The sequence below is a fragment of the Psammomys obesus genome, unplaced genomic scaffold (genome assembly GCF_907164565.1).
Source record: "Psammomys obesus unplaced genomic scaffold, mPsaObe1.curated_primary_1811, whole genome shotgun sequence".
Classification (NCBI taxonomy): Eukaryota; Metazoa; Chordata; class Mammalia; order Rodentia; family Muridae; genus Psammomys; species Psammomys obesus.
Genome location: NW_026596064.1, coordinates 16,908,804 through 16,924,771, shown reverse-complemented (window position 1 = coordinate 16,924,771; position 15,968 = coordinate 16,908,804). Strand labels below are relative to the sequence as shown.

Genomic DNA, 15,968 nt, shown 5'->3' with positions numbered 1-15,968 from the left:
CAAGCCTGTCAACCTGTGTTCAATCCCTGGTCCCACAAGGAGGACAGAGACTCAAATCAGGCAGACTGTTACTCCATGTTCACTGTGGCTAAAACACATGGCTTTATCTTGCAGTGCCTCACCTTTGCTGAACAGTCAGATCCTAGGTTTGCAAGAATGGCTCAACGGGTGAAGGCACTTGCCACCTGACACCTGATTTCAATCCGCAAGTCCATATAAAGTTGGGAGAACTAACTCCCAAAAGTTGTTCTTTGACTTCCAAAGACACATTCACTTGTGTACATACACAGACACACACACATTATTTTTTAGAGTATTTTAAAGGGCTAGAGGAGATGGCTCAGCAGTGAAGAGAATTTCCTGCTCTTTCAGAAGACCTGAGTTCAGTTTCAAGTACCCACATCACAGCTCACAACCACTGTGACTCTGGCTCCAGGAGAGCCAATGCCTCTGGCCTCCACCTTTTTAAATTATTTTTTAAATAATTAAAAATCATTTTTAAAAATTCTTTTAAGTGGTCATTTCCTAAGCTGAATGTTGTGATAAATGCCACTACTGTGGAGGCTAAGTCAGGAGCAGCATGAGCTCAAAGCCAACCTGGGCTAGTTCACAAGATTCTGCCTTCAAGAAAATAAAATAATCCCAGCCAGGCATGGTGGTACACGCCTTTAATCCCAGCACTCAGGAAGCAGAAGATGGATGTGAGCTGGAGGCCAGCCTGACCTTCACAGTTCCAGGATAACAAGGGCTACACAGAGAAACCTGTCTCAAAAACCCTACCTACCTACCTACCTACCTACCTACCTACCTACCTACCAACCAACCAACCAACCAACCAACCAGTCAATCAATAAATAAATCATCTCCCCATCTAGCCATGCTGATACACACCTGTAATTTATCATCCAGAGATTGACAGGAATGCTGGGACAGAAAGACCTTTTCTGAAAGGATAAAAGCAAACCCTACACTCCTCAAAGATGCTGCCTAACAGCTGGTAGTTATTAAACATTTCTAACAGCTTTCCAAATTAAAATCCTATTTTAACTATTTAAACGATGCCTTAATGAGTGCCATTTCTGCTACTTGTTTCCCTGTCCTTTCTTTCTACTGTACTCATCACTTCTACCAGAAACATGACATACAACCTTGTTGATTGAACAACTTGCCATATCCCTTTAGGATGAGCTTTTGCATTTCTTACTGCCAAGCCCTAGTGCCCACACAGCATCTGCTGACAATATACATTTGTTGAATGGGTAGAGACCAGCTGTCAAATAATTCGAAGCAGTACCCACTAAAACTAAGAAAGCCATGGTGTACTGGAACACGAAGGCGGGCAGCTCTGCATACATATTCCTGGAATGAGTTTCCTTTCCTGAACTCTGAGAACTCTTGCTCACAAATTGTTTTTTGAGTTAAGTTTTTGGGCTACAAGTTTGCTCTTTTTGATTTATATGTCATATTTGTGTCACCCAAAGCTTCAAAGTCTAAAGCCAGCACAGAAAATAGGACAATTTATTTTTGGTCCTATAAAGCAGGAAGCTGAAAGTGTATCAACTCCCAAGAGCATGGGCAGTGGTGACCTAAAGGGGTAATGCTCACAAATATGAAGGTTCTGAAGTATGAAATTTATTTACTCATTTTTTGCAATGCTGGGGAACAAACTCAGGCTTTGTGCATATGAAACAGGCACATCAATATGAAGCTGCAGCTCCAGCCTTTGGGTATGAAATTGAATACACAAAGTTTGGATATAGGTCAAATTCTGAGACAAAGCAGCAACTTTTTGTGTTTTCCTCCCTGCACACCTCCAAACATAATGCCACTGTAAAGAGCTGGGAGGTAGATTGCATCTACAGCTCTTTAGCTGCGGGCTCGCCCATTCTTCCAACCAGTTGGATGTTTTCATCTCCCCATAGTCTACTGCCCCACGTGGTATTTACACTCGTCCCTTGGATCCAGCTCTACGTCTTCTCCTTCTTGAGTGTGGGCACGCTAAATAGTTCCCATCTTTACAAAGCATTATTATACATAACTACAAGTAAAAGGCAAATCTTGGAAGCAAAAGTCATGAAAGAACAGGCAAAGAGACAGCACAGCCAAGAATACCAGATGAGGTTATTCAAAAGTATCCCAAGAACAGATAAGCAGAGACACCAGTTTAGAAGGTCCTTCTCCAAGCAGGCAACAAAGAGCATCGGACCCAAGATTTGAACCCACTTTGCTGTAGCTATCCCAGTACTACTAACAAGCTGAATTAGGGCAGGGTGCTGGAAGGTACCTCCAGCCACCTCTCTCTTCTACAGCAATAATTATGGCCAGGGGAGAAACTAAAGATAACAAGAAGACTGGAAAGAACAGACACAGCAAAGACACACCATGTCGAGTGATATGCAAAACATGTTCCTCAGTGAATGCTATCCCAGAGCCAGACAAACAGGTCATTCTTTTACTGAAGGGGCGACCTCTCATGTATAGTATTCAAATATACTAACACATGAAAGATAACATCACCTTGTTTATGGATACATTTAATATCCCTTGCCCTTCCCAACTTTGAAAACATAATAGTATACAAAATATAAAATATCTTAAATATTTATAAAAATCGCAAGAAAAAAATAGATTGTATGAAAATATTTTTATCTGAGTTCCCCCTCATTGCTGAGAGGCAGCTTAGTCTGCCTTGAGTTCATAACTGTTGAGGGGGTAGGAGTACGCCCTGCCTAAGACTATTCTGTCCCGGAGGAGCTTAAATAAAACATAGTAGTTGCAGAAGAGGATGAGCGCCATGGAAAGTGTGTGGTTCCACCTCTCCGACCGCAGCAGGGAGTACAGTTGGTAGATGACAACGCTGCCCTCAATGAGGATGAGCAGGTTCAACAGCCTCAGTGGACGGTGGAACAGGAACTGCAAGGGAAAGGAAAGCCGCTGAATTCACTCTCCTACAACAAGTTCAGTCATAAGTATACCTGCATAGTCAATGCCAAAACTATTTCTTACTATTGATAACTGAAATCTTTCTCCTTTTGCTCATGAACAATGGAATAAATTTTATTGCAATGTCTCTAAAATGCAAAACATGATTATTATGCCACATAAGATTTTTCTAACATGGTACCATAGACGTATTTTATCTAAGACATTCCAAAGTATGTTTATCTAAGGCCAGATTGGTAAAAGGATCACTGCTTTTTCCTCTTTTAAATTTCAGAAGTTGAGAGAAGGGCCCCAACGACTGTTACAGACAGGCCAGATAATATATGTACAGCAGCACTAGGACCATTTTTGAGAAGTAGTGATTTACCTATTTGGTCATGCAAAACAATTAGTTCATCTTTCTTATATGAATTTGGCTTGATTTTTCAGCTATCCAACATAAACAAGAAAACTATAATAGCTCAAGGGGACAGCACCCGGCCAAAAGAATTCATTTGCAATACCCTAGCGACTCCATGGGCTCAATTACATATCTGTGGAGAAAGCAAATGCCATGGAGCTGTGACATGAGTCCCTCCTCATCTTAAGACAATCCCATGAGTACAGCAAATGCTTTCATCTCCTTTTCAAGACCTTTTCATTTTTTCATTTCTTCCCTCTAACAAGGTATTTCCAGGCATCTTGCCCTGATGTGGGTTCCCAGCAGGTCAAAGCCCCACAATAACCAGAAAATCCATGTCCTCTCATAAGGAACTGGGCAGGACAGGAAAAAAGGGATATAGATGCCTTAAAAAAAAAAAAAAATCTCCATTCCATTATAGAATTCAAAAACAATGCACTGCACAGCAGGTATTTTGACTAAAATATACTCTCGGCATATACCTTTTAGAGAAAAGGTGTATGACCCCACACTGGTCAGCCTGCTTCTCCCATCTAAAAACAGTTTAAGTAGAACACAACTCAAGGCAAAAGTTCAAATGGGACAGAAGCTGGACTTAACGAATATCTACTGCTTTTTCCTCTTTTAAATTTTAACTAAGGAGTTGGAGAGATAGCTCAGTGGTTAAGAGCACTGGCTGCTCTTCCAGAGGTCCTAGGTTCAATTCCCAGCAACTATTAGGGGAACCGACACCCTCACATAGACATGAATGAAGACAAAATACCACACATAAAAAAAAATTAAATTTTAACTTTATTTCTTTCACACTCAGGCGAGCACTTAAAAAAAAAACTATTACTATATTAAATAGCATTTTAACTTTAATGCACAGACTCATTTGTCTGTCTGAATTTCAACAGGGTTGATACAGCCACAGCTACCTTGAGCTCTTGATCCTCCTGCCTTTATCTCCCAAGTGTTAGGATTATAGTCATATGCCACCATGTCAGGCTCAGACACAACATACGTGACAGTCACTTCTAATTACCAGATTAAGCTGTCAGGTGAAAAAGGAAGTCATATAGCTGCCTATTTGTTTTGAGCAATAGTACATGAACTTTAAACTGCCTTTCCAAAGACTTGTCTCAAGGTCAAGGGCCAATGTCACAGTAATAGCAATAATTAGCATGTATTAACTCCTGTTGTGCATCACATACTGTGCTAGGTGCTTTCATACAGAGTGGACTCCTAACGCTTCTAAGTTTACGCTTGAAAAATAAGTAAGTGGTACTTGCATAAAAGCGGGCATGGGATACATTTGAAGGCACTGCCACGTTGTAAGGTCCCATGGCTCTATATAAACATCTGCTGTGCCGCACCAACACCCCTTGAGGCCATATTGTGTTTTCTGACCAACTATGGGAGAAGGAAATGCAGTGTTAGAATACTGATAATTAGAAAAGAGTGTTTTGAAAGGCCAACTATATTTCTACGGAAGATCAGATTAAATATTCAAGGCTTCATCTGCCTGAATTCTTAACATAAATACATTAGATCCACAGCCACACTTTTTAGAAGTTAGAAAGAATTCGTTATGGTAACTTCAGTGTTGTACGGTGCACAGAAACTCCTGAGTGACACAGTTAACTCGGTGTTGAAGGACTTAAAGGCTTGGGAGAACAAGCAGGCAACAGAGTATAAGAGGGTGAATTTTCATCTGAATCCCAAGTAAGCAGGAAGTCAGAGGTTACGAACAGGAAATGAAAGCCAATGACAACAAAAGCCAAAGAGAAATTAGCAGCACTACCAAACTAGAAGACATTTGCTGCATAATCACACCCTATACAGGATCAGTTTGCTTATCACATCATTCAAGCATCTCACAGATGCGAGAAGCTATACAGGAGAACACAGACACACACAAGTACTAATACATAGAATTTCCTCTTTACTACTTTCTTGGTTTAATTTTTATAGAATTTTCTCTAAGAAAAACAAATCAAGGAAGAAAAAACTTCTTTCTTTCCAGCATCAATGTAATGGAGTTGCAGAAGGATGGAAATCTTCAAATTAGACTTAAATTTTTTTTGCTTAAATCTAAGTTAATTCGTAACTTCCTGATTTTGGAAAGGTTAGTTCCCTGAGATAAGAACTGGGACAGCAGTTTAGATATGTTAACAATAAAAATTATGCTAGCACCCTGAAGCTCTCCCAGTTGAGAACACGTTCCACCGGCCTTGCTCACACTTACCAGCATGAAGGTGATGATACACCTCATGGCCACGTGTCACCAGTAGCCTGAAGATGTACAGTACTAGGACTGTGGATTGTACTCTCAATTGTTATTGAAATCTGTCCTTTGCCCACATTCAGGTTTCTTTTCAGCCTGGCCCAATCTCTTTCAGTTCCTGGGCTTGAAGACCTGTGCTAATCTGTATCAGACATCAAGGCAGATAATTGAAGGGAGAACTCTGAGGGGGGAGAGGGGAAGGGAGGGTCACCTCAATCTGTCCCATTTAATGAAGGGAAAACTGGTGGATGAAATTGTGAAATATTTAAATTATAAAAGAGAGGAAGGTGAGGAGGGTCCATATTTAAAGATGCTCTGGGCCTGAGGGGCAGTTATGATAGTGGGCTCAGAACTAACAAAATGAAAGCATTTGAAAGTTAGGCATTTTTAATCATAGAGGCCATGCAAAGAAATGACTAATAAGGGTACACAATCAAAGCCAGGGACGGTTTCACTGAAGAATCGGAGAAACAAGGACACAGTACAGAGACTAGGAAGAAAAAAGGAAAGAATTATAGGCAAGAAAAATTACTAGACAAGATTTGATTAATTAGAAAAGATGAAAGCAGCAAATTTCAGCTGTTTCAAGTGTGAGATGAAGAACTAGTAACTACTCAGCTGTGGCAATGAAGATGAGAAGATAAACCTTAAAGTCTTATGACACACTTTAAACTATATTATATGTATATATGTATACACACATACATATATATATTTATATATTCCCAAATATATTTGGATTTGGACAAAGGGTAAAAACTAAAAGAAACTCCCAGGTGTAAAACACTCTAGAGTAATGGGCAGCTGAAATGTGGACCCATTTCTGGCGATGGTGGTGAAAATGAGTTAATGCCCTGTATTCTTTTTAGTATAATGACAAGCATCCACGTAAGCAAAATCCAAACAGTGTTTAAAGTCAAGAACGAGGATGACACACAAAGCATATAAACATGACCAGCATCATGAAGAGAAGTGGTACATGGTTTACCCTCTACCCTACTCACATGTGCTGTGGAGCATTGCTGTAGAACCCATGTTCCAACTTCTGCCACTTGCCCAGGTGAGCAGCTGATTTATGTAGCAAATCACAGTATTTGGATGGCAGCAGTTGGGTGGTGAGCATGACAAAAGCATTGATCCACACCATAATGAGGTGCTCACATGACCAGCGCATGTCGTAATACTGGGTACTCTGGAAGAGATCATAAGAGAAACTATCTACGCACTGCAGCGAAGAGAGGCAGGGAAGAGTGTGTGGACACACACCCTGCAGACACATGGCACACTGAGTCAACATGCATTTGCTGGCCTGCTGTCCGTGCAGAAACGTCAACAGCAGAGTTCTCCAAAATCAACCTGACTTTCTGCTGTACAAGTTAGGGCTGGGAGGGAGAGCAATTATGTTTCCAGTGTTTCCTTCCTAGAAGAACTGGGTGCTTCTCAAGGGCCAGTCCAGCTGCAGAAGTGCTTCTGAATGGGTGAAAGGAGGACACGAAAATGTCCCAAAAGATTTTGGCCCCATGTGATATCCAGACCATTTATCTCTTCTATTGAAATAAATTAAGTTTAGTTGGACGGTTAGGTTAAATTCAAGAAAACTCTTGATAACCTGTTAACATCAACCACAACAGTCTAATAAATTTCATTGAAATCTTGATTCTCTTAAGCTGCTATGTAACGATTCTACAGCAAATTCAATCTTTATTCTTCCCAATAACTTAAAAAACATTAAAAAAAAAAAAAAAAAAAGGAGGAAGGAAGGAAGGCGGGGCTAGCATGGGGTGCATCACATATATGGAAATACCTATCCGCCAACCAGGAGCGGTATTAGTGCACTCCAGATGCAGCCGAACTCCACCATCCAGGCTGCCAAAGGGGAGACAGAGAAAAGGGGAATTAAACAAGCAATGCCCAGCTTAGGAAACTGACACACAAACCCAGGGAGCACAGAGCAGGGCACCTGCTTACCTTCACAAAACACAGTGGGAGAAATGCAACATAGTAGGCACTGAAGAGGGAGTTGAAGAGGACTTCCTTGATTCTGTGGTTGAAATCTGTTTTCAGACATTCTACTTCATTGCGAATAAGATCGGGAGATAGGGGACAGCTGTGGGTGGGGATGGGCGTGGCGTTATTAAACTGTTCTTTTAGAGACTCCAGCAATAAGGAGAGGAAATCTTTGGATCTGGCCAAACTGCCGACATTTGAGGCACCTTCCTCTACTGCCTGGTGCTGAACCACATAGTCTGTGAGAAGAAGATGGGCCCTGCTATCCTGGTGGAAACAGCAGAGCGGAACATAAACACCAAACCTGTAACACAAAGTGAATGCGAAAGTGAGACCAGTCCCTACCTCAGCAGAGCATATGACTATGCCATGGTCTACTCAAGGCAACATAACCACAAGGGGCTGTTTTCTACAAAAGCAGGATTTTTGCTTTGCAGGATAGGATATTACATAAAAGCCCCAATGACAACATATAGACACCTAGAAACAATCATTTTTATTGAGTGCAGTTTTCCACAGTGCAAATTTTATACACCAGTGGTCAGGGTATTTGCCAGGCTCTTGAACTCTTATTCAAAAACTGAAATAAAGGCTCACACAGATACCCAAGGGGCCCAGGTAACTGTTCAGGGTTTCTTTTCTTCAGTTCAGGAAAAGGATGACCTTAGTTTCTAAGAAAGGAACTGAGAATGGGTCTCTTATTTAGTTGAAATTACTATATAACCATTTTTCTGCTGTGCATGTTCCTTTCTGTAATGCATCTGACTTTAATTATATACTCTAAATTATGCATAAGCATAAGATGGTAAATAGAAGACTTCCCCTCAAAATTCTCTTCAGGACACTTTGACTTATTCTTCCTCACCCTAAACCAGACCAGGCCAGACCAGTCCTTCCATTCTTTGTTAGGAATGTATCTGAAAATAAACTGTCTAAATCTGATTGCTGTCAGGGGAGAAGAAACCTACTTCACTCACTGCTCGGAGAGGGATGTATATTTGAATGGTTGCAAGAGCCCGGGTTTCAAGGCACATTGCTCAGAGAGGGTTGTGTCCACAGTATGTGCAGATAAAGGAGCTAGACTGTCATGGGCCTCACTGAGGTTGGGACAGTATATAACAAAACCAAAGAGCACCATGATACTAAGCTTTTCCACATAACTGCCTCCTTTCCTTGGAATGTTCTCCAGAGATTTTACTTCTCCTGTGTGTTTGATATTCTTTTCAGATGGCACTAATTTCTTGGATTACCAATTTAAACTGTACAAAGCAATTTAAGTCTGCTTAATTCACTGATGAATCCTTGGTGCCTGAAACAGAGCAGTCACTAAGGAAATATTTGGTAAATTAACAAAAAAGTTCTAGAAGTACAATAAATTTGTATATAAACTATACTTTATTAAAGAACTAATTTTTTTTTTTTTTGAGAATTCTGACACCTTTTCTTTTGAGTCTAGGGAATAAAGTCAGGGTCCTTGCGCATGCTAAACCCATCTACCCTGAGCTGTACACACCTCCCAGCCATCCCTGTGAATATTTTAGCCTTACTTTAACTACCCCACTACCCTACCCTACCTGCCACAATATGAACTAGATATTATAAATATAAAATGGTCACTTCACTGATATCAATTCAGATAAAAAATACCAGCATGTCATTTATTTCATTTTAGTAACAAAACTAACAAATGACAATTGTTCATAATTTTCTATGGAGGGAAAAAGGATGAACTATTTACTAGTTGAGAAAACAGTTTGTGGTAGCTCCAGGATCCACTGTGAACACCCCCTTAAGAGGGCAAGATGGCTATGAAAGAAGAGGGACATACTAAGACCTGGAGGGGACAGGTGCTCCACAAGGAGAGCAACAGAACCAAAATATCTAGGCACAGGAGTCTTTTCTGAGACTGATACTCCAACCAAGTACCATTCATGGATATAACCTAGAACCCCTGCTCAGGATGTAGCCCATGGCAGCTCAGTGTCCAAGTGGGTGCCCTAGAAAGGGGAACAGGGACTGTCTCTGAAATGAACTCAGTGGGAATGGAGGGTGGGATTGGAAAGGAGGGAGGGAGGGAGAGAGGGAGAAAGGGGGGGAAGGGGCTACAGCTGGGATACAAAGTGAATAAACTATAATTAATATAAAAAATAAAAATTTAATAAAAAAAAAAAGAGGACGAGATAAGATGGGATCAAGAGGCACAAGCATCAGGTAGAAAAATCACTTTGTGCCTTTGGGACCATCAAACAGTTATACTGCAAAGAGTCTGAGACCAGCCTTGGCTACATAGTACATTTTAGGCCACACAGTGAAACCCTGTCTCAAACAAAAATGAAAACAAATTAAAAACCTCTACATACAAAACTATAGTGTCTACAGTTTTCATCAGGTTCAGTATTGATCAAACACGTTAGGGGGCACACCTTTAATCCCAGCATTTCGGAGGCCTGCTCTACAGAGTGAGTTCCAGGACAGCTAGGGCCATACAGAAAAAAATCTGTCTTGAAAAACAACAAGAACAACAAAAAACAATAAGCACAACAAAAAATTTGCTGAAACACAAGCTGACACCTAAAAGTGACTGTGAGAGGCTGAGTGTCTAGCAGAGTGGTGGGGACCCCGATGCCTTAGCCTTCCTTGTAATTTCACTCTTGCTATGTGACTGCACAGCTTCATCCTGCCAGTATGGTGACCAACCCCTCTCCTCAGGCTGAGCTCAACAATGTGGCTCTTCTGTTTGGGCCAATTAAGCCAACACAGTACAATCAGAAAGCTGAAATGAGCTTGTACAAAGACTGTGCCAAATTCATGTGATCATATCCAGGCTAGCATGCTAGAGGATGAGTCATAGGGTACAGAGGCGAGATGTTCTGGTGGCCAGTTAATCCCAAATCTGTGGCTGAGTCAGGCAGCCAAGACTAGGAGAGCCTCCTGATGGCCAGCTAGTCTCAGCACACATGCAACAACGCATAGTGAAGGAGCACAGGAGGGAAGTGCTGTGGCAATGAACAACTGACACAGGGTAAGATGAGAGAGGAAGCAGAGGACAACATCAGACCAAGGAAGGCTCTGCATATTTTAAAAAGCATGTTAAAGCCTTTTTGTTTGTTTGTTTGTTTGTTGTCTTTTTGGATTTAATGTTTTGCTTTGTTTTTTTTTTTTTTTTGTTTTTTTTGGTTTTTTTTGTTTGTTTGTTTGTTTTTTGAGACAGGGTTTCTCTGTGTAACAGCTCTGGCTGGCCTAGCTTTACAAACTAGGCTGGACCAGAACTCACAGGGATCCGCCTACCTCTGCCTCCAGAGTACTGGGATTAAAGGTGTGCTCCACCACACCAGGCCATTAAACATTTTTAAAAGGGTATGTTTCATGTGTATGTGTATTTGCCTATGTGTACGTATGTGCACCACAGTGCCTATGGAGGTCAGAAAAGGGTGTCAGATGCCTGAAACTGAAATTCTAGATGGCTGTGAACAGCCAGGCAAGTTATAGGAACTGAAATGGGGTCCTCTATAGGAGTAGCCAGTGCTCACTGTCTCTCTAATCCCTCAAGGAAGTATTCTAAAGAAGAAAGCAAAAACACAATAAAAAACTTCGAATTATGGTCTCAAACTATGTAGTCCAGGATGACTCTGAACTGACTCTCCTGCCTTTACCCTCCAAATGCTAGGATTACAGGCATTACTACCACACCCAGCTACAATTCCCATTTTGAAAATCTAGCTAGCTACAATGAAAACTGGAATGAAGAAAAGGATATAAAAATCATGCAAAGTAATGGCCAGATCAAGATATGGTTAAGAGCCACAGTTGTTAGATTTGGACTGCTTTACTAAGCTATTAAAAACTGATGGAAGAAATGGGGGAGGGTTAAAAATATCTTATAAATTAAATGAAAATAATGTGGTTGTTTGCAAACTCAATATTAAGTTTCTCAAATTTATGTAATTGATGCTTATGTAAAAGGTAGATTACACAAGTTTCAAAATATAAAAAGGCAAATATATTTAAATCTAAGATGTTTAAATTACATGTTTATTACTACTCTGTGGGATGTGGAGAATAAATAAGCTTTTTTTGGCAGCAGGGGTGGGGGGTGGGGAGGGGGGAGTAATGTCTCATCATGTAGCCCTGGCTCATCTTGAACTTAGAGATCCAGCAGCCTTTGCTTTCCAAGTAATGAGATTAAAGCCACAAGTTAACATGCTTGGCAATAAGCTTCTTATATACTTAAGTCAAAAAGTCTGCTAGCCATTTCAATGACTGAATTCCTCTTAAGCTAGAGACCTTTACTATGTGACAGAGCTAACTGAAATATTCTCCACATACCTCAGTTTCCCCAGAATAGTCGCTTTATACCTGCTTACCCAGCTACTCTAGTTTGGAAAACAAATTACATAGTGGGCATGTCTACTGGCTTTCTGATTTTCTAAATTTTTACTTTACATATGAAGAATTTAATTTTCCTCTCCATCATATCATTTCAATAATTCAACTATCTTCTAAAAAAGACTTGCTAATAAAATGTAAAACTAAAACACTCACGGATAGCCAAGGAAGAGGAGATTGAGGACTGAGTGACTTCGGAAGAGGTTGACCAGGGTCCAGCAAAGCACCCATCCACACAGAGTAAGTAGCACCAAGCGGGCCAGTATCAGAGCCGTGTAGTGAACCATAGACGCTGCACCTGCCTTAGTGGCCTGCAAGTGTGGAAGCACCGAGAGAAACATTTTATACATTTATACACTGTCACTCAATAGCAATGTGACTCAAAGTAAGAGCTTAAATTTAGTGAACACTGAACTGGGTCGTGAAAAAATAAAAACTTTGCCCCATCTATACCTACCTTCCTAAGAGTTATCTAGACACTGTTATCCCCTTCTTTTACTCATGCAGACCTCTTGTAAGCTTGCACAGTTATCACTTCTTTACACCTGGGCTTCTTAAACGTTAGTGTCATCAGAGGGCACCAGGCTACTTACTAAACATATCAATGTCTAACAACTTACTTGTCCAGAAATAAGCAACAAGATTCTGAACCAAGGAATCTGTATTTCAAAAACCTCTCAAGTGATCTGAGGCAAATGTATTGGGCTTGGTGGCAAGGCCTATAATCATATAGGAGGCTAAGGCAGAAGCTCCAAGTTTAAAACCTGCCTGAGCTACAGAATGAGTACAAGGCCAGCCTTAGATGAGGATTTTGGGTTCAACACGCAGAACAGTGAAAAAGAAGAAACACAAGATGGAGAGGCATTGACTATTCTCTATTTCCTATGAAACAAGGGTCTCAATATTTCTCTTTTAAATCTTCTAGGCTTTTTGCTAGATGAATATTTAACAAATTACTAAAGTTTCATAGAATAACCACATCGTTGACAGATTACTTGAAGTTTTAAACTTATTCACACATGGAAACAATGAATTATCACACTTAATTCTTTTCATCACAGCTGATACGCCTCTTTAATACCAAATATTTAAAACTAACTACATATAGTAAGACAACGTCCTTGTCAAAAGTTGAAGCTTTAACTGTCATGTTTTTCTGACATGAATAAGCTTCAGGGAAATCAGCAAGCTCTCATTTACCTCTAAACAAGTCTTTCTGTATGGTGGTGGTGTTGTTTTCATTTTTTTGTGTTAGAGATAGGGCCTTATTTTTGTAGCCCAGGAGATCCCAAACTCATAACGCTCATGTCTTAGCCCCCTCTGGGCTTAAAGAAGCTCGAAACAGTAGTCTTAGGACCCAGAAAAGGAGTAAACATGATCTGTAGTCACCAATACGTGAGAAGATAGCATTTCATGTCTCTCCTTTACATCCATGCTTAGTTTACAGATCCCAGTACTTAGCACATATAATGTATATTTACGACATACTACACTAATACTCAGTGAAATGTTTCTGTTGACTGAATACGCTGAAATGGTTGAATAAAATTAAGAAAGAGCTGTATGCTATATAAACCACATGCCTTCATCCCAGCTACATGGGAAGTAGAGGCAGACTTGCTTGAGGCCTGCAGTTGGAGATCAATCTGAGCAGCACAGCAAGACCCTCATCTCAAAAGAAAAAAGCATTAAATGGACTTTTAAAACTATTCATCGAGTGACACCACAGCTGTCAGAATGTCACAATTCCTAGTGTGTGTGGTGATGCTGACTTAAACATACCTACTGAACTTCCAGTTGTGTAAAAGTACAGTATAGTTACATACAGTTATGTTTGATAAAAAACTATTGAAACTAGGTTATATATCATACTTTATCATTACCTTAATGTTACCCCTTATCAGATAATTGTACAACAGTACATAGGACAATTGTGGCAGCATCACCTCTGACCAATCAAGAGGCCACATGGGGTGACTGACAGCCATCATCCAAGCTTGTGTAAAAACTGTATGCAATGTTCCTAAAATGAGAACATCTAGCAATGCATGTCTTAGATCTTGTCACTGTAATACACGGCAGCAACTGTATGCATGCTTACACACACACACACACATACTGTAGATGCACACAGTATATGCAATTAAAAATGTAAAACAGCATTAAGTAACCATAACTCTGCTTAAGCCTCAGACTCTGGGGAAGCTCAAGATGTTTCAAGCTATAGCTGGAAAAATGTTTCCATTTCACACCTGAATACACACTCGACACTAATGGATCTCAAGAGTCAAATCCCAGGGAAGCTTTTTAAGCCACTGGAGCTATTCCACTGCAGCCATTCTCATTTAAAATTAGAAATGTGAAAGGCAAGCTGGTGCCATGGCACATACTTACATTCCCAACACTGAGGAGCTGGGGCAGGAAGCTCACTACAACTTGAGGCCAGCCTAGGCTACAAAGCAAGACTGTTTCAAAAACTAAAAGAAGAGACTGCTTCTGTGTAGCGGCACTAAAATAGCAGAATTTGTATTGCTTTGTGATTCTGCCTTATTTGAGAACCTAAACTCTTAACCATTGTGATATAAATGACAGAACCTTAACCAGTTCCAGAACCAAGGCAATCAAGATAAAACAGCCAGTCAAGGAATGCAAATATTAAACTGAAACTTAAACAATTATTTTTGAAGTGTGTTGAGTGCTACAGGAAAAACCTAGCTACCAGAAGCACACATAACAGGCTCTAATGGAGGAAAAGCCTTTCCTGTAGGCAGGAACATTTAGGGCCTGGTAGACAGACCTGTGATCCCATAGACTGACTGCAAGGCAAGACCTGCCTGAACTCAGAGTGAGTTCAAGGCCAGCCTGGGCAATTAGTGAAACCCTATCTCAAAATAGGAAGTAAAACGAAGCTGTAGCTATAGTTTAGTGGGAGATCTCGGGATCTCTTACCTAGCATGTGCAGAAGTCCTGTGTTTAAATCCCGGTATCCCTGCCCACACCCCGTTAAGGTGGCATTTATATTTAAGCTGAGACCTAAGAATAAGTACGTTCTGGCCAAGGAAAGGGTAGAAACTTATGCATAACCTAGGTTAAGTGAAACGTGTACAGATAATGTTCTCAAATACATGAAAACACATAAACACACAGACACACACCAAACTTTTATGTGCATATCAAGATTAGAAGGAACTATACAAAAATTTGGTTTTTTATAATGGGACTGTAATTTTTAATTTTCTGCTTTGTTTTTAGTTTTCTCCAATGACATGCCCTATTTTTCTGCTTAGAGAAATAATGTTTAAAGAGAGTTGGTTCAAATTGGTGAAAGCTGCATGTCTGTTTAGTCTTGTGGAGCAAATAAAGAAGCAGTTTTGGCCTGGAGGTGAATAAACAGAGTCTACCTAGGTAGAGAGGTAGTCCCTTCTGAGCAGTATTTAGCTTTCTGAATTAATTACCTCCAGGCTGTCCTTAAAAATGACTGGTCTTTCTCAGGTAGGGATCCTTTCTGTGGCATAAGAAAACAAAAGAAGGCAAACATATTTTAATGGAAGGTAGAAAAATGTTTTATGATAAGTTTTATCTATCTAATTTTGATAGTTTAGGAATTATGATATAGCTCTAATTTTAAATTTCTGAATAGGTAGTAGCCACAGCACTCAGATACAACAACAGTGTTTGCGGTGAAGTGCCAGTACTGTCCCCAGCCACCAACAGATGCCTGCCTGGCATTAGTCTGTCTACCTTCCCAGAGACAAGTTATTCATGTCTGCAAACAGGTTGCTCCTTTGACTTGTCTTGTTTTAAACGCTGTCTTAAAGCCACACATGATGATACAAGCTTGTAAACTCAGGAGGTTGACACAGGCAGGCTGCCATGAGTTCAAGGCAAACATGGGTTACAGTTTAATACCAGGCAGCCAGGGTTACATATTAAGATCTTTGTCAAACAAACCAAATGATTATA

At 40.3% G+C, this 15,968-nt stretch overlaps 1 protein-coding gene across 1 annotated transcript in view; it reads right to left on the bottom strand.

The window, feature by feature from the left end:
• Nucleotides 1–1,610: 1,610 nt before the first annotated feature.
• Tmem39a (transmembrane protein 39A) overlaps nt 1,611–15,968 on the bottom strand; it is a 31,067-nt gene continuing 16,709 nt past the window's right edge. Inside the window, exons 5-9 of the mRNA XM_055624827.1 lie at nt 12,162–12,316; nt 7,581–7,923; nt 6,617–6,804; nt 4,618–4,738; nt 1,611–2,913 (exon numbers count right to left, since the gene is read on the bottom strand). Coding sequence (XP_055480802.1) covers nt 2,680–2,913; nt 4,618–4,738; nt 6,617–6,804; nt 7,581–7,923; nt 12,162–12,316 — 1,041 coding nt within the window. The 3' untranslated portion in view covers nt 1,611–2,679. The remainder of the gene's footprint in view (nt 2,914–4,617; nt 4,739–6,616; nt 6,805–7,580; nt 7,924–12,161; nt 12,317–15,968) is intronic.